This window comes from Drosophila kikkawai, chromosome 3L (genome assembly GCF_030179895.1).
Source record: "Drosophila kikkawai strain 14028-0561.14 chromosome 3L, DkikHiC1v2, whole genome shotgun sequence".
Taxonomy (NCBI): domain Eukaryota; kingdom Metazoa; phylum Arthropoda; class Insecta; order Diptera; family Drosophilidae; genus Drosophila; species Drosophila kikkawai.
Window position 1 is genome coordinate 2,303,051 of NC_091730.1, and position 18,701 is coordinate 2,321,751.

General features: G+C 39.1%; 1 protein-coding gene and 2 long non-coding RNA genes across 3 annotated transcripts in view; all 3 read left to right on the forward strand.

Annotated features, from left to right (window-relative positions):
• Positions 1–18,701, forward strand: part of Egfrap (EGFR adaptor protein) — an 88,721-nt gene that overhangs the window by 68,813 nt on the left and 1,207 nt on the right. The window contains exons 4-6 of the mRNA XM_070284934.1: positions 14,520–14,753; positions 14,836–15,187; positions 18,340–18,646. Of these exons, the coding sequence (XP_070141035.1) occupies positions 14,581–14,753; positions 14,836–15,187; positions 18,340–18,646 (832 nt within the window). The 5' untranslated portion in view covers positions 14,520–14,580. The remainder of the gene's footprint in view (positions 1–14,519; positions 14,754–14,835; positions 15,188–18,339; positions 18,647–18,701) is intronic.
• On the forward strand, positions 3,660–5,993 carry LOC138928322 (uncharacterized). The gene is made up of 2 exons (XR_011444838.1): positions 3,660–4,829; positions 4,891–5,993. It is a non-coding gene; the product is annotated as an uncharacterized lncRNA (long non-coding RNA).
• LOC138928323 (uncharacterized) lies at positions 6,357–7,272 on the forward strand. Its single transcript, XR_011444839.1, has 3 exons — positions 6,357–6,519; positions 6,581–7,086; positions 7,148–7,272. It is a non-coding gene; the product is annotated as an uncharacterized lncRNA (long non-coding RNA).

Here is an 18,701-nt window from a genome sequence, read left to right on the forward strand (position 1 = left end):
GAAATCAGAATATTTCAGCGTTTATTTGTATTATTTTTTATATAAAATGTATAAAATTAAATAATTTCTTTTGTATTTTTTGGAAAATGTATTATATTTCAGTCTCTAAATAATAGAAACAAATAATTTTCAACTTAATTCTTAATTCTAGTTAAATACTTCTTTCTGTGTACTGTCCCCCTCCTCCATAATTTGCAGCGCTTTAATTTTTCCTTTTTATTTGCAACACTTGTCGTTTAAATGCAGCAGCAGCAGCACCAAAGTGTGGCCAATAAATTAAGCGCAGAGCCAAAAAAAAAGACCAAGAATCGAGACACACGAACAGAAATATCATCAAAAGCCCAGGTTGTTGGGGGAAATTATCTATGTGGTTCTCAGCCAAAGTAAGGAAGGTCTCGTCCGAGTCCCCAGACCCAGCTCCCGGCTCCCAGCTCCCTGCTCCCGGGCCTCCTCTGCAGTTGCCAAGTTCCGTGCACAATCGCAACAAATGGCATTTTTATTGATATTTCGGTCGGTTGGCCTGGCAGCCGCATGTTGAAATATGCGCGCCACCTGTTGATTTTGTTTGGCGATTGCCAGAGGAGTAGGTGAACCTATACCTGAAGATATATATATATGTATATAGTTGGAGCTGGCGGGGCTGCTCGTGATTTGCGCTGCAAATTAAAAGCGAGGGCGATGCATATAAATAGCAATTTGGACAGGCGAATTAAGGTAAACGACTGCAGTGCACAGCAAATCTCTTGCAGAAATACCAACCGAGGAGGCGGTAAAGCAGAGCTTGGAGTGCTTGGAACGCTGAGTTGCCCTGTCACATAATGGCTTCGAATTATATCAACAGCGGCGTGACTTTAATTTTCAACAAATTAAACAGAGGTTGGATGCCGGGCAAGTGCAATAAGCAATCAACTAACTCAAACAGAAGAATAATTTAGTGGGCAAAATGGGGATAAAATTGTACACGGAAAAAGTAGAGGATGCTTTTTAAAAATTAATGAAAAATGTTAATAAAAAAAGTAGAGAAATGTTTATTAAAGGGAAAGTTGATTAAAAAGTTTATTTTTATATAAAATATTTGAACTTCTATTATAAAAGGGAGTATATACCTTTTACTTTCACAATTTAAATTAAAGAACCCTTGAAACTTGCACTAAAATATTTTAAAATATATCCTTTATTACAATCAATTAAAACCCCATTTAAATAGTAACTCCTAATGTGTAATAAAATGTAAATATTTCCTAAGAATACCCTTTAATAGCCTCACTTTTTATTAAGGTTCTCCGGAACCATCAGAGTGCAGCCCTCTGCACCCCTCGAAAACTGGAAACTTTTAACTAACGAAACTAGCGACTAAGTAAATTCCAAGTTTATCAGCTGCTCTGCCTGCCTGCCCACTCAAAAAGTAACTTTATCTGCATCAATTAAAGGTTTTTCCAAGTATTTACTGGATAGTGGATTGCATTTTCGTTTGCTCTAATAAGATAAGCCCGGAAAATGCATCGTATATAATGTCGTGGCTGTTGACAGACGTAGATCTAGATAAAGAGCTGATAAGCAGCAAATTTGACAGCCATAAAGCAAACGATTCCAATGGACAGGTAGATATATATAACCTTATATATATATAGTGCAATGGGAACTCAACTCGGGAGCGGGGCAATGAAATTAATGAAACCTGTTCTTCGAACGAGGCTTCTTTATTGTTCGCCTGTCGTTTAATTAAAAGACAATCAAAAGCGGCAGCCGCAGCTGGATGGCTCAGAGACAAAGGTGAAGTGGAAAAACGTATCCAGCGGATGCCAAGAGTTCATCAAAATCAGGAGCAAAGTATCGCCAGAAACCAGATGCACTGGAAATAAAAGGTTAGAATATTAAGTAATTAATTAAGAGAGGATTTTTGTTTATATTTTGTAATTGTAAAGTCTTTAAAATCCTAGGAAATAGTTTTCTAATATTCAAGATCTCTTTAGAAATTTTCAATATATTTTTTATAAACAGAATATTATTTCTAAAGCCTAGCAGAACCCCTTCTATTTTCTTTGTGTAAAAGATCTGCGATCTTGAGATCCCAGATCCCAGAGATTCAAACCCAAAGGGGAGCAGTTGATGATGATGATGGGGGGACAGGAGTGCAGAGAACCTGCTGGGGGGATTTTTCTCTCTCTCATTTTTTTTTATCGACATGTTTATGCGTTTCGTATGCCCCCGAACAAGAAGTCCAACAAATGTATAAATATTTACACGAAATATTTACGATTAGGAGCGGAGGGACGACCGCAATATAGCCGCCTCTTAATGAAATGCTAACGATATTCATTGGAAAAATCACAAGCGTAACGGGGCCCGAGGTAGGGGGAGTCAAAACCAAACCGCAGATGCCAGTTATCCAGCCATCCAGCCAGCTATCCCAGATATCCAGCCAGTCGGCCAGAGTTTACATTTCAGAGCGTTGCAACAAAGGAAAATTATGTAAATGCTGGGAAATTGTTTCGAGGGGTTTCACCTCCTCCTCCTCCCGGCGGCGGCAACCCGGCAATTTTCACCGAGCATTTTCGGCAAATCAATTTCAATTGCCAGGCCATCGGCCTCCGGGGGCGTTTTAGCCAACGCGCTGCTGGGGGCGTGGCGCAAGCCGTGGCTTATAATAATAATTGAATACATTGGGGCCTGCAATTGAATCGGGGCCATACCAGGCCAGGCCAGGCCAGTAAGCCATTCGCATTCGGGCAGGTGTAACTTGGCCAAGTGGAAATGCTTCGGTTTAATGAAAATGCTACTTTGTTGGCAGCAGCCTGAGGGTTATGGCCAGGCCATAAATGCAATTGGGTTTGCTTTGAGTCTTGACTGGAGATCGCGACTGGAGATGTATTGGTTTAATCAGTTTTATATTGGAGATATCAGATGGAGATTATTAATTTTTGATTTATTAATTAAAGTGCTAAAATTTCTAAATAAAACTGACGATAATTGTGAAAGATTTCCCTTAATGATTAATAAATAAATTCATAGTTAAAGAAATGTAATAATTATATTAAAATCTGGTTCAAAGTTGCTAAATTCCTGATATACATCAAAAAACTTTATAGTTAGCAACAATATTCATTCTCAATTTCCTTCACAATATCACTACGATATCTTTGTCTTGATGGCAGACCTTGTATTTCATCCAATTAAGGCTTCTCTCAGCTTTAAGATTGCGTTCCCTTTCCGAATCAGGGTTAAGTACTCGGCTCATTTGCATGCCGTGCAATCCTGCAATTATCCCATCGCCATCTCATATCCCATCATGAAAGCGACCACACAGCGATTTCATTGGATGCTCGGCAGCTCATCACCGGATCCTCCAACCGGATTCCGTTGTTTCCTCCCTCCTCCTGGGCCACCGTAATAACTGTAACTCTTCATCAAAATAATGTAATTATCCAAATTGTATTCCTTGAAATTTGTTTACATCATTTCTGTAGGAAAAGAACTAAACGAAGGCTGTCAAGGGGAACTGTGAAATACCCTAAGATTAAATATTTCCAGAATTCTATTTATATTTTTATAAAGTTTTATCAAATATATATGTTTTCTTGTATATAAAGTTGGTCTCTTATTGTTATTAAAATATTTAAATAAATAGAAATAATGTAATGATAATTATTTGAATACTACAATTTGGTCATTGATGGCCCTAAAAAATGAGTGTAGATATTACCTAAAATAATCCCCCCTCAAAGTTAGGGTATTTCTAGTGGAAAAAATTCCATCAGCATCAAGCAATGCTAAGCGGTTCCCGTTAAGAGCCACTTGAAGTGGGGCTAACACACACTGACGGACATAAAGTAACACACATGCATATTCCATGGCTTGCGGATGCAGCAAAGCTTCTGCTTCTGCTTCTGCTTTTCTTCTTTTTTGCTTTTTTCTGCACTTTTCCGAACCGACGCTTTGGCAACAATTTCATTTTAGCGCCAGCAGCAGCAGCAGCATTATCATCATGCAACCTCAGCCCGGCAACACATCATCTGCATCCCTGAGTTTTGTGGCATAATCTTCATTATCATTAAAGCAGAGGAGCAGAGGAAAGCGTCGCTAAACTGTTTAACGTTCTCCCCGCTTTTTAACAATTTTTACCCGAAGCTTCCGCTTTTGCTTTTATCCCCCTTTCTGGGCTAAGGACTTGGCAGGAGCAGATCTGAATATATGTGCATATATGTTTACATTTTAATTGCATTGCATTGAAGCAGTTTCTTCTTTGCTTTATTTTTCTCACTCAGCATAGTAACATATTCTGTTAAACACCTCAAGCTGTCACTGAAAAGTGGCATTTGACGGTGCGGGAAAAATTGAGCCGGAAGAGCTCTTAGCTCTGAAGTGAGTGACCCATTAGAGTAAAGTGTGTGCCTCCGTTTCGAAGAGCTTCAAATCGATTGGGTAGTTTACAAGGTCCATGTGTACTTGGGAGAGTGAGGAAAATATATATAAAACATATAAGAAAAAATTAAGATAGTTATATTAAAATATCATCCTAAACCTTTCTGATTATATAAACTTTTTCCAGCTTAACCTTAAAAACTCATTATAAATTGTGTGGCGAATTAGTAAAGCTAGTTAATTTGTATTAGCTACAGATATCAGGTAACAATTTATATATTTTCCATGGTAATATGGTTAAAAGAGTATATGAATAAGTTCGCATCGGCGTAAAAGTCAGTAATTGCGAGTCAGCAGAACAGTAAAGACATACTTACAACCCAAACACGAGATCGATATGAAGCTACTTGTCCAAGTTTTCACACTTCTGATCTTAGCTAATTTTGCTATGGGGGAAAAATGGGCTGGTATGTAATATTTATATATAGTCAAGTGTTCTTAAGTAAAAGGAAACTATTTTCGTTACAGAGGATTGCGGTTTTAGTAATAGTAAGAGATGTGGAGGACGAAAAGATGGGATTAAAAATAGTAATTAAAATACTAATGTCGCATTCAATAAATTTTGATAACAACATTACACAGAAAAAAAATCCGGGATAAAGTCGCCAAAATCAATCCCAAGTGGGCATGATTTCGAGCTAAGGTCGGATTTTCTTAATATAAGAACGAACATACTTAATTTTTTCAATCTCGAAAATTCTTGATTCAATCCCGCTAACCTTAAAAATTTCAATCCCAATTTTTCTTAATATAATCTCAAACATTCTTAAATTTTAATTTAAAAATTTAAATTTAAATTTAATTAAAAAAAAAAAAATTTTTTTTCTCGATTTAGTCCCCGAAATTATTAATTATTTTAATCCCAAAAATCCTTGATTTAATCCCTCTAAAGTTCTTAGTGAGAAGTTTTTATTTAAATCTGTAATTATAAAGCTACAAATGGTTATTAAATTAATTATATTAATGTATAAATCTTATTAAAAGCCACTTAAAACTTACTTTTCCTAGTTCCCGGTCGGGATTCGAACCCATGTCTCAGAAATCACAGACCGTCCGCTTACCAACTGGGCCACTGAGTCAAATCAAAAGCTAATGTCGGGAACGCGAATACATACAGTTTCAAGGAAAGAGCAAAAATGTTATCTCTCTCTCTGAGCTAAAAATAGATTTGCTGCTCTCACCAAATTTTTAAGAATATTTAGGCTTAATTCAAGAATGTTTGGGCTTATTATGCCTCTATAATCCCAAAATGAGATTAATTCAAGAATTTTTACGCTCATTTTGTCATTTTAATCCCGAAACGGGATTGATTCAAGAATTTTTAGGCTTAATTTGTCATTTAATCCCGAAACGGGATTGATTCAAGAATTTTTAGGCTTAATTTGTCATTTAATCCCGAAACGGGATTAACTCGACTGTCTAACCCCGAATCGTACTTAAAAATTTTAATCCACCACATCGAAAAAATCAAGAAAAATATTCTTGATTTTTTCGTTCTACCATTTTTTCTGTGTAGTTTTGATTACATTTTCACCAGCTCAAAAATCTCTAATTAAAGTGTGTTAAAGTGACTTTTTGGTTTTTCTTTTTCTTTTCAATATCAACTTATTCCATTTATAAAATTGACTTGTTTAATGTGCGACTGCTTTTCCGATCACTTTTCCCATCGTCTGTCGGTCTAATTGCTTTGAACAATTTTCGGACTCTGCTTTCTGCCACTTTGGGAATACTATTTTCCATTTTCCGACTCCATTTACCCCTCTTCATGGCCCGTCCAGCAAGACCGGCTGATTCTATAAACTTTTTGCCAGTTTGACCTTGAAAACTCATTATAAATTGTGTGTCAAATTAGTAAAGCTTGTTAATTTGTATTAGCTTCAGATATCAGGTAACAATTTATATAAATTCCATGGTAATATGGTTAAAAGTTTAATTAAATAAGTTTGTATCGGCGTAAAAGTCAGTAATTGCGAGTCAGCAGAACAGTAAAGACATCATTACAACCCAAAGACAAGATCGATATGAAGCTACTTGTCCAAGTTTTCACACTTCTGATCCTAGCTAATTTTGCTATGGGGAGGATAGTGGGATGGCCTGGTATGTAATATTTATATAAAGTCAAGTATTCTTAAGTAAAAGGAAACTATTTTCGTTACAGAGGATTGCAGTCTTAGTAAAAGAGGATGTAAAGGAGGAAAATATTGGGGTTAAAAATAGTAATTAAAAAACTAATGTCGCATGCAATAAATTTAGATAACAACGCTAGTTTTTAGTAAATTTTCACAGGTGAAATATCTGTAATTAAAGTGTGTTAAAGTGACTTTTATGTTTTTCTTTTCAATATCAACTTATTCCATTTATAAAATTGACTTGTTTAATGTTTCTGCTACTTTTCAGCATTATAAATTGTGTGGCAAATTAGAAAAGCTTATTAATTTGTATTAGCTACAGATATCAGGTAACAATTAATATAAATTCCGTGGTAATATGGTTAAAAGTTTATGTGAATAAGTTCCCATCGGCGTAAAAGTCAGTAATTGCGAGTCAGCAGAACAGTAAACACATCATTACAACCCAAAGACAAGATCGATATGAAGCTACTTGTCCAAGTTTTCACACTTCTGATCTTAGCTAGTTTTGCTATGGGGAGGAGGAAATGGGAAAGTATGTAATAATTTTATATAGTCAAGTATTCTGAGGTAAAAGGAAACTATTTTCGTTCCAGAGGATTGCAGAGTTAGTAAAAGAGGATGTAAAGCACGAAGGGACTGGGGTTATAATTTGGATAACCTTAGTTTTTAGTACATTTTCACAGGTACAAAAATCTGTAATTAAAGTGTGTTAAAGTGACTTTTTTGTTTTTCTTTTCAATAAGTTGTAAGTCCATTTATAAAATTGACTTGTTTAATGTGCGACTGCTTTTCCGAACACTTTTCCCATCGCCTGTCGGTCTAATTGCTTTGAACAATTTTCGGACTCTGCTTGCTGCCACTTTGGGAATACAATTTTCCATTTTCCGACTCCATTTACCCCCTCTTCATGGCCCGTCCAGCGAGAGCGGCTTGTCAACAACAATAATAATTGTAATAACCAACCCGGCGACGAGTATGAGCCAATATATACATGGCCGACTATTAAGGCCATGTTCTGCCAGGGAAACAGCCTGACAGCCAGGCCAAGTTAACAGAGGGTTCAGAGATAGGAGGAGCAGCAGGGGCAGGTGAGGCAATCAAGGCACAAAACTTTGCTGCCAACGATTTACTTGGCGAAACGTCGTGTGGGGCGCCGTGTTGGCCGCGAACTCGTCTCGGCTTAAACTGGATATTGTCCGCCAAGAATAGAGTCCCAAACTGTGGACTGAACTTTCGAGGGCGGCCTGTGGGCCAATGGAGAATGTGTGGCTATTAAAGGGTAGGTAAGAATGAGGGTAATTCAGGAGGGAAAATTAACAAACAAATGTAAATTTGTTACAAAATACGAATTTTTTATTTAGCTTTGGTAATAAATACTTCAGTAATTATAGAAAAACACTCCCCGAAGAAGGCATACTCACTCTCCTTTCACTTAATCTCACTTTATTTTCAATTCATGTTCGAAAATCCTACAATATCGATTCTGTGATCGCTTCCACTTAACCCACTTAGTGAGATCCAAAGAGATCCAGGCAGGGCAGATATATAGGCGAGAGAGTGGCATTACCCAGAGCAATCGACCGAAAATTGCCCGACTTGATTAGCAATTCCAATTAGAAGTTTTCTCATTTCTGACAGGCTGAGCGACAGGCATGGAATAAGCCCTCCTTCCCCCCTGAGCCCCTGGCTGGGGTAATCATCATTATGATGTTCATCTGGCATGCACAATAAAAATAAACAGATCATAAATAATATATGAATTCAATTCATATCTAAAAGGATTTGCGGTTAAGACGCCGCCACGCACAAATATGGCCAGGAAAACGAGTTTTCTCGCAAGGCATGAGAGAGAAGGAGCTCAAATTGGTAGTAAGAAGGGGTTAAGAAGAGATCACAAACGACGAAAAAAAAAAGGAAGAAAAAGAAAACAAGAAAAACACGAACTCACTTTTTGCCCCGTCGCATCATCATCGTCGTCGTAGTTGTTCCTCTCTGCCGGCGATTTTCCAATGCCGGTTGTGAAATTTCTGGCCGGGCTGCGAATGTTTCATGGCCAAGTTAACAGGCGCTCAGCATAGCCAACCAGCTCCGCAGCTCCGATCTAGCCAAGTTGAGAGATAGAGAGAGAGAAAAAGCAAGGCAGAGACCGGAATGAAAACCATCATTAAGTTGTGTTTGCGGCAACATGCAACATGCAACGTGCAACTAGCAACAGCAGCAGCAGCCGCCGAAGTTCAAGTTCAAAGCCGGGCCACAACGAGTTATTGTTTCCCGACAAGATTCTTTCCACTTATTACACAAGTCATCAGTCGTTTCCCAGTCTCTCCACCATCATCTTCCTGGCTGTCATCTTTGACATTAGCCGGGATCTGGGCCCCCCCGTCCCTCTTAACGGTCCAAATTGCAGGAGGCGGAGTCGCATCATTATCAACTGATTGTGTGCACTGAGCACCACCAGCTACCGTATCCTGTCCGGGACACAGACCCAATTCCACCGGAAAGCAATGCCTCTGAAAGAGAAAAAATTTTATATAAATACAGAAAAGAAACGGAGAAGTAGTACCGGGGCAGACCCCTTCTTGACGGCACTAATTGTTAATTAATGGAATGCAGGCGTGCCGAGAGCCTGCCCCTGGCATTTCGGTTTTCTTGTCTGGAAATTATTGCCACACTTTTTCATGGTCTGCCAGTCATGTTTGGCGATCAGATAGCACAAGATTATGACTCTGGGGGAATGAAATGACTAAATCTTTGGGATATTTTTAGAGTTTCCGGCTAAAAGGGATAATTGAAGGGAAAGTACTTGAAGAAATATCAAGGTTATAAAGTTATCATTACTTAAGAATGGTTATCTTTTTATGTTTTTATATACCTTAATTTAAGGCTTCATCTCAAGTCAGAAACATGTCACTTTAAATCCATTTTTCTTAAACAATCTCTTAAAACTTTAAGCCAGAAATTCAGCTGGCTGCATTTTTGCATTCTTTGCATTTCCCTGAGATGTATCTCAAGGATGACTGTCAAAAAAGTAACTTGGAAAATTCCCAGAACAATTCGGAAAGTCATTCCTGAAAGCTTTCTCCCCCGCTTCGCTCATTGATACAGTTCTAGCAATTTTTTTCCTTTCAACCGGAAAGAGAATGAAGATGCATTCTCCTGTAAGGCAGACAAACATATTTCATTTTCACAGTCAACGAGGCAAAAGTTTTTCAATCTACCCGGAAAATGTGTGGCACCTTTTGCCCCTTTTGCCCCTTTAACCCCGGTGGCAAACTGTGTCATCAGACGCGCATAACTTTTATTGAACTGTCACCTGGAGAGAGGAGTGGCAACTATCCACGTCTATATACGAGATATGCACATTTATATGCATCTGGTTTGGGCAACCCAAAAGGTGACAAGTGCCGAGTCGAAAGCCGCAGACGGAGTTCGACTCGTTCACATAAATTATTACACTCGCCCCACGGCGACGATCAAAGTGTTTGGCTGTGTGTCGATATGCATTTATGATTGCTCTGTGACATTTGCATAGGACACGCCCGCCTGCGCCTTTCACCTTTCACCTGTTGAATAAGAGAGGGGTTTACTTTGATTCTCTTAAGTTGGAGCTTGGGATGGATGGTTTTCTTCCGTGGCTTTTTGGTATTTGCACGACACAATCATTAAATAGCCATGGCCAAGTGCTGACAACCACAAGTACGGCAAAAACACAGACTCGAGAACTGAAACGGAATCAGAAACAGAAACAAAAACAACAAATTACAAGCTCACATTGTCAGAGTTGCACTTTAGGCGACATAAATTTCATGTACGTCGCCATGACAGAGCAAAGCAGGAGGCAAAAAAAAAAAAGAAAAGAAAGCAGCCAAAGAAGAAGACTAAGGGGAGATCTATCCCAAATAGGACGAATATGAATACTCTTTTTTACAAAATTAATACTTGGGGAAAAATCTACAAAATTGGAATTTAATATTATAATATATTTATTATAAACTTTCTAATGTTTTCAAAGCGATTTAAGAAGCGCTTTTTAAGATATAAACTTATTTTATTCAAAATAAAGTTTATTTTCTATTTCTTTATTTATTTTGAATTCAACTTTCTCTAGAATTTCTAATATTTTTCCTTTTTTAACAACCTCTTGGTTAAAATTGCAATATTTATTATGTAAGAGTATGAAAATAAGAAGACCAAAGGCTGTCACAGCTGCAAAGGCAACAATAACAGCAGTTGCAACCAGAAGGTGTCAATGTACAATTGCAGCAACAACAACAAATACAACAACAACAATGGCAATGGCAACAAGGAGCTGGCACAACAAAGAAGCCATTGTTGCTGTTGTTGCTGCTGTGCTTTTTGTTGCTGTTGCTGTTGCACATGCCAAATGTGGACAAAGACACGACGCCAAGGAGCTCGCCTTGGACACAAAGGTCTGCAGGCTATCTCAGACACTGCAAAAATAAAAGGACTTTATTCAAATTATAACGAAAAATCTATTTAAAGTTTAGAAAATTAAAATTTTCAATATAAAACACATGCCTTACCATGCTTTATTTATGTTTGGTTTCAAAATGAATTATTATTTACTTTTCAAATATATTTTTCTTAAATAGAAATACCTCTAAACATAACCCTTAATAATCCATCTCCTTTTCCGAGATCGACTACAAAGCATTTCTCACCGTTCTATTGACACACGCAACGCTCGCCTTGGAATGTTGCCGCCGCCGTCGTCGACGTCGCCATCGCGGTGTCGCAGGCTTGTGTAATTACGCGAGTCGCATTAGCACAACAAATCGACCCCACAGAGTTGCATTTAATTAGTGGCTCCTGAAGCTTCCTTTGTTAGGGAAAGGGGAGAGTGGGTTCGAAAGGAACGCCAACATGTCAAGCGAAATTGTTGGCATAATTCATAATTGAACTGCATTCGTGGCTGCCACACGTTCACCATGCCCCGCACGTCCCAATGCCAAGTCGCATCCTTCCGTTGGTCCGTCCTCTGTCCTTCGCTTTGATGGCTACATAAATTTTGTGATAGGTTGTGGCGCCCAACGTCGGGCCCCTGTTGGTCTCTGTCGTGCCCCGGTGATGCACTATACCACTGCTTACCCCTTTTCCCAGGAGCTCTTTGCTCTTTAAACTGCTAGTTTTATACTCTATCGGAAGGAGGGTATTATGGGTTTATGAAAGAAAGTTGTAGAAGAATAGGAGGAAGAAGTTTTAGGAAGTTAGGTGATTATTATTTAGTAACCAGTTAGAAAAACTACACAGAAATCTTATCTGTTTTTAGAGGTATATTTATATTAATAGATTTATCATTTAACAGATTTATTATCTATCAGAAGGGTATTAATTATTTCCCTTCTTTCATTTTCTACCAACTTTAAAGAGTATTTAAAACTTTATTACCCTCTCCCAGGTTTTGCTTGACTTTAAAGCACCATTGTTAGAGGAGTCTTTTAAATATTTTGCTGGCTTTTGTCCAAAGGGGCGCACCTACAACGTCGTAGGTTGTATAAGTGGCGGTACCGTTATTTCCTCGCTCCTCACAGTTGTTAGCCGAGTATTCCATTACCACAACTCACATGTCGCGCAGCCCAAAAGCAGCCCACCCAAGTTATTGTTTCTGTTCGGCGTGGTTTGTTGAGTATCTTTAACTGTGACTGTGTTTTGGCCGGGTTCAAAGACTGTTGACATTCGCTGGCTATATATTGTTATTGCGATTGATGCGGCAACCACATCCGTTTTAGCTGCATGTTGGCTGTCCATTGATTGACATAAGCGCTTTAAAGACTTTGCCCAGTGAGTGTCCATAAGGTAAGCGACTTTGGCAGCAACGCTGGATTAGAGATGTTGCAAAGGGATTGAAAAATTTGATATCTGAGAATGATTTTCTGATTCCTTTATACCCTTTGTGCTCTAAAAAAAACTGTAAAACTATAACCAAGCCAAATGGGAAACTGAAAACACTTTACACGGCAATCAAACTTTGAAGACTAGAACTATTCCAAACGATTTAACAATGAATTCTGCAACAAAATCTCCTTGAAAAGGGATATACACACAGAGGAGTAGAGGTAATGGTGGGAAGTAGCGCATAACCATAATATCAATTTCAATAAACTAACAAGAAAATGTGCGAGATGTGAGCGGAAGCTGACTACAGTATATGGGAACTTATGGAGCGCACAGAGGAAGTCGAGGATATGAAGGTTGTCATATGCCAAGAGACACACACACACACACTGTAAACGAAGGCAATAAAGGTGGCTTTCAATTCCCAGCAAAGCCAAGAAATAACAGACTGTGGCTGGGAATATTGAAAAGATAGCGGGTAAGACACACACTTGCCAGTAATATTTGCCAAAATTCAGGGCAAAGAGGGTTTCAATGTTTGGCAGAAGGTTGTCAAGGATATAAGCATTTTATTCGGAAAGTAATAAGAGATTTGAAAAATATAAAATAATTTTTTATGGCTTTTCAAAAAAGAAAAGCATTTAAAAATATGTTCTTAAGTCAAAGTTTATAAATAAGAAACTATTTAAATAATCTAGTAAACAATTGCCTTGAACTATTGTATCTAAAACTAAGTAAAAGTTCAACTTTTCTTTTTCTAAAAAAGAAAATATAACTTTAACAAACTTCTGCCTGCATTTTCCTATATTTTTTTCCACTCGGTTTCCAATTTCTTGCATAGATAAAATACCTTTGTTTACCACAAAACAAGTAGCAATAAAATGTAAACTTTTTGTATAAAATTTATTGAGCAAAACTTTAACTCGATTTCTGTCTTTGACTAGTAACTAACTTCTCGTTTGAAAATGCAAAAGGAGTGTGTGTGTGTGTGGCAATCTGCAGATATTTTGCAGCTTATTATCCATGTAGCCAGTGGCTTCGACTTGTGGATAGATGCATTTGGGTGTATGACAAGCTGAATTAACATGTGAGACACAATGCTCACACTCGGTCCAGGCCAGTCACTTCTTGTTGTCACTTGACACTTGGCAGAACTTTGTCGGCGTACATTTGTGGCTGCTCCTCCCGGCCAGCATGGCGTATACTTGTTAAATGCAGAGCAGCAACACAGAACAGGCCAGAGAACATCTCGCCAGCAGCAGCAGCACCACCACCAGCTGCCCCAATGATTGTCCTACCCCTCATGCTCTCGGCACCCTTCAATGTGGCAAGTTCCTTTGTTGCAAAGACGGCTTTGTGCATTGTTTAAAACTGGGTAAAGTGATGCAGCAACGGCTGGAGAATAATAGAAAAAAACTGATGCAGGACAAGCAGACCTTTGGGGCAAAGTTAAGGTTCATTCTTCTACGATTCAACCTTAACCCACATTCGGTTTTCAATTAACAGGCCCGTAAAAGCTTTGAAAATTAATATGCTGAAAATCTGGAAACAATTTGCCAACTAATAGGAAAGGGTTTAAAATCGCATTAAAAGTTTCTTTGCCCAAGAACTATGGACACACACAAACATATAGTGTATATATGAATATTCTTACATGTAGAGAAAGATTCAATGAGCGCCAAGTTGTGGCTAGAAACTTTGCAGTCAGAAAGGCTTAAAGCCCTTTTCAAAAGTGGCAGCAGCTTAAAGTGGAAACTTTTTGGGGAGCCAAGGCGAAAAATGTTGCACTGGAAAAATAAGTCAAGAAATCATCAAGGATGCTATTAGCATAGGAGACCAGAAGTGACCGAAGTTTGTGCCCTCAAAGAGCGGCTAAAAGTTTAACTGGAATTTTTTGAAAGGGTTTCAGAGAACTTTTAACAAGCTCCTTATGGTTTTTACACAAAGGAAATAGGGTTTTTTTTTTATAGTAAATATTTCTATATTAGAGAGATTTATCCCAAAGTCTCCTAATATAAAAAAGTAAGTAAAGTGATAAATAGTTAATAAATATATTTTCTAGAATAAAGAAACCTTCAATTAATTCTCTTTTTTGTGCCACCTTTTTAGATGCTCTAAATAGTTGTGAAAAAAAAAACTTTAAAGAATTAACAAAACACGCACCACACCCATGGCCATGCAGGATATACGCCTACGCCTGGAACCGCAGCACAGTACAGTCACATTTTTAGCCTCTGCCTCGTCCTGTTCCGCCTCCACATCCTCCTCCAACTCGTCATCCCAAACAGCTGAGACCACGCTGATTGAGACAGCTGAGAAGTCACCACCATCAGCAGGCGGCAGGTAAAAAGAACTAGAGTATCCCTTAATCATCGTCTCAAAGTTTGCACCCCCGTTAAGCCCTGATATCATTTGTTAACCGCAGTGAACCAGCTGCTGCTACTGCTGGAGCAGTGACAACGACGACATCGCCGCAGCATTACTTCCATCATCATCATCATCATCCACCGGCACAGCAGCAGCTTCGTCCCCCAGTAACTCCGCCTTTGCATCCGCAGCACACACATCCGCATTCGCATCCGCATCCTTACCAGCAGCGCCGCCCTGTGGAGCAGCTGCAGCTGCTGCACAGCCACCACGATGCCCAGGAGCTGTCCGGACAGGAGCCATCGCCCTTGCATCCACATCCGCATCACCTGCGCTCGCCCAGCTCCGAGGAGGATAATTCGCCCACTGAAATGAATAATTGCCGTCGTTTGGTTGATAAACCGCCGCTGGTAAGTCCTGAAAAAAAAACACTGGGGGAAAATAAGGCCTGGGAATAATTTTTAGATGTTTAAAAATAGTTAAACTATAAGCTAAAAAGCTTTAAATATATATTTAGTGAAAGAAAATAACCAAAAATATATTTAAAACTTGGAAAATACTAGAAATTCTTAGAGTTTCAATAGGATAGAGAGTTTTCTTCAGTGTTTTCCTCCTCGCTCTCCTTTCGCTTATCAATCCCGCTACTTAATATTAACTATTAGCTCAGGTATTGAAGCCAGGAGAGGGCGGCGGAGCAGGTGGGCGAGACAGTAGTCCGGAGAGCAATCATTTTTTGTATTGTGGCCAGGTTCCTTTGAAGCCCAGCCTCCCAGAGCTCGCAAATTACTTTGCACAGAGCATAAATCTGCTTACGCTGATGATTTGCCAGGGAAATGGAGAAAATGGTTGAAAATGAATGAAAATGGATGAAAATGGTGCCTATTGAGGCATAGGGTCGGTCTGGGCTCCACTTAATGGCAAAGCAATGCAAAGTAGCGGCTGAAAAAAAAGAGGAAAACTTCAAATTGAGACAACATTAAGGGGGGGTGTGGGGAATATAAGTGGAAAATCCTTTGCCTGGCAAAAACTAAAATTAAGTGTAATATTTCAGTTTTGCCTTTCTGCAGTTGCATCTTCAATTTTCGACTTTCTTTTGGCTAAAATCGCTACTTTCAATGAATTGAAAGGCTAGTTGGGCCTCCACAATGATTGAAGTCCACCTGAAATGGAGTGTTGTTGTGCCCACTAAAGCCTGCAGCCGAAAAGAGTTCATTAAATTAATTTGCACAAATGCAAATTTGCGACTAACGGCACTTTGGCACGCGCCACTAACAGAAAAGCACTAACTGCACACAACTAAAATTGGACAAAAAGGGAAAGAGCACTGGGAGAAATGTTTGAAACTATTTTGGAAGAGAAATATCATAAAAATTAATCATATTTTTCTTTCAAAAAATTTCAAACATTTTTGGAAGGTTAAAGGTTGGCTTATTTCTAGAAAAACTCTTTTAAAGATTCACTTTTATAATGTCTTTCTTTAAAAATTTAAATTGATTATTAATTTTTCTGATAAATAGGCAAAATCTTAACCTTAAATATATGTAATTTAATTTTAAAAATTAAAATTCCTTTTGTTTAAAATTAATTAAATATATTGTCTTCATTTTCAATGCCTTTCCTTTCTTCAAATTATTTCCACTATGATTTAAATACCTTCTCTGCTCAAGATTTGCTTTAAGATGAACCCAAAGAAGATGCCAAAATTAATCTAAAAACTTTTAATTGGACGCATTAATTAGTTGCCTTAAAAAATATATAAAACCCTCCTCACTATACTCCAACCTCCAGCGTGAAGGCTCTTCCCTATTACCATTTACAACTCGCAACTTAAATAGTTTAATGACAGCCCGTCAAGGCGCAGCCATTTTCCTTTAAGTGCAGTGCGAGGAGTCCTGCCCAGGATGTGAGGCAAATGGCAGTCAAATGCCGTTAACTTACTGACTTTATGACACATAAATCGCAGCAAAAGGCGGCAACTGCAAATGCAAATGCATCCGACAGCTACGTGTTTTTAGGCCTAGGCAGAAGGCTCCTTTCTCCTACTCCTCCTGCCCCCCGAAGGACAATGGAAAACTTTTCCCTGAAAGTAGGCAACCTGCAAAAGTTTTCCACAGATAACGAAGCAGCACTCCTCCTCGCAGGGAAAATCGAGGAGAGACAGAAGGAAATGCGAGAGAAAATCAAATGGCTGCTGCCGCTGTGAATGCTGCTTAGACACGTCTATTGTGCCTTTTGTCTGGGAAATACCTGGGAAAATCCAAAGCGAATCCCAGCAGCCCCCGCCCTCTTGTTTTATGCATACTTTATAGTCGGGATTTGTCTGCCCGAAGGGAGTAGTAGTGGTAGTAGTGCTGGCAACTTGTCCTTTTTCTCGAGGAAATTTGTCTTGAAAGTGGGTTTAATAAGAACAGAAGAGTGTCCTTTAGGAGGATAATTTTCAATCCATGTTTACTTATTTTCTGGAAATATATCTTGAAACAAAATTCGTATTAACTTTGAATTTAATAATTTTATTTTTCAACCAAATTCATGTCATCTCTGGCTTATTGCTCTCGTTCTGTCTGAGTCCCTTTCGATGCCATTAGCATAATGGGGGCATTAGGTTGGCCCCAACGCTCTGATTGCATACTTAACAACGGCCAAGTGGCGAGAATGCGCCAATTTAATTAGCTGCAATTGGAAATTCACTTGAACGAACCTCCCGGGCAGGCAGCATCTCAATAATCGACCGGGCAAAGAATTTCCAACTTCAATTCCAGGCCAGGCGATTTCGCTTTCATCTCTCTTTCTCTCTCCATAAAATCCACATAATTATCGCAAATTACGCGGAAATAACCAAGTCCAATTTACGTTTAGGCTGTTGGCTAATTGCGAAACGCAATGGGAAAGCATTTGAGCGAAGAAGGAAACCCCAAAGGCAGTAGAATTAGCCCCAAAGTTTCCCTTTTCAGCTTCAACTCGACTCCTTTCAAAGTAATTTGCCGCAGAAGCCAATGGTTTTGGGGGGGCGTGGCAGCAAGCCCCTCCTCTGTTTAACATTTTATTGGTAACCAAAAATTTTACACATCAATCTCGGTTGTTGTTGTTTGTTGTTTGTTGGAGGCGAGAAAAGTGGGTAGAAGGGAGGGACGTTGTTGCGGTTCTTCTGGTTGTGAGGGAAAGAGCTAAAGTGTGTTTGATGTTCGCCGGATTTTCCGGGGGGTGGGGAGCTAAAAGGGGGTTGGTAGTAGGGAGTGGACACTCACAAATCCCTGAACAACTGCACCTGACCTACCAATACTGGTCAGACACACAATGCCAGAGTACCGAATTCGCCATTATCGCAATGCAAAAACTTTGCCAAATTGGCAGACAACATGCAACATGCAAAATGTACGACTAGCAGCGGTTACACTGAAAAAAAAACAAGAGGGTTAATAAATAAAAACAGAAAGAAATTTTGTGAAATTTCTTTAAAAAGTTTTCCAGCTTTAAGAGACGAGGAATAATTTGGGAATATTCTTAATATTTATCATTTAACCTACCTATATTTTCTCTCCCTGCATTTGCAATCCTTTCACAGGTGAAACGCCTCACCATGGGCATCGGCCTGCTGCGAGGCACCGAGGACAGTCGTCCATTGGTACACAGCACCTGCGGCTCCTCCCTCAACTCTGGCTCTGGCTCCGGCTCAGGCTGCGGCTCTACACAGACCATCTCGGATGGCTATGTGAACGAGGCCATCTGCGATGGAACGCCGGAGAAGTATGTGGCCAGCAAGTTTGGTGACTCCTGCCGCCAGTCGCTATCCGCCCTCGAGAGTGCCACGCAGCGCCTGCAGGTGGAGCTGCCTGCCAGCAACAAGAAGTATTTGAGGGAGACGTGCAGCGGTAAAATCACTGAGAAAAATATTTAAAACATTAACTAAGAAGTACAAATATTTCC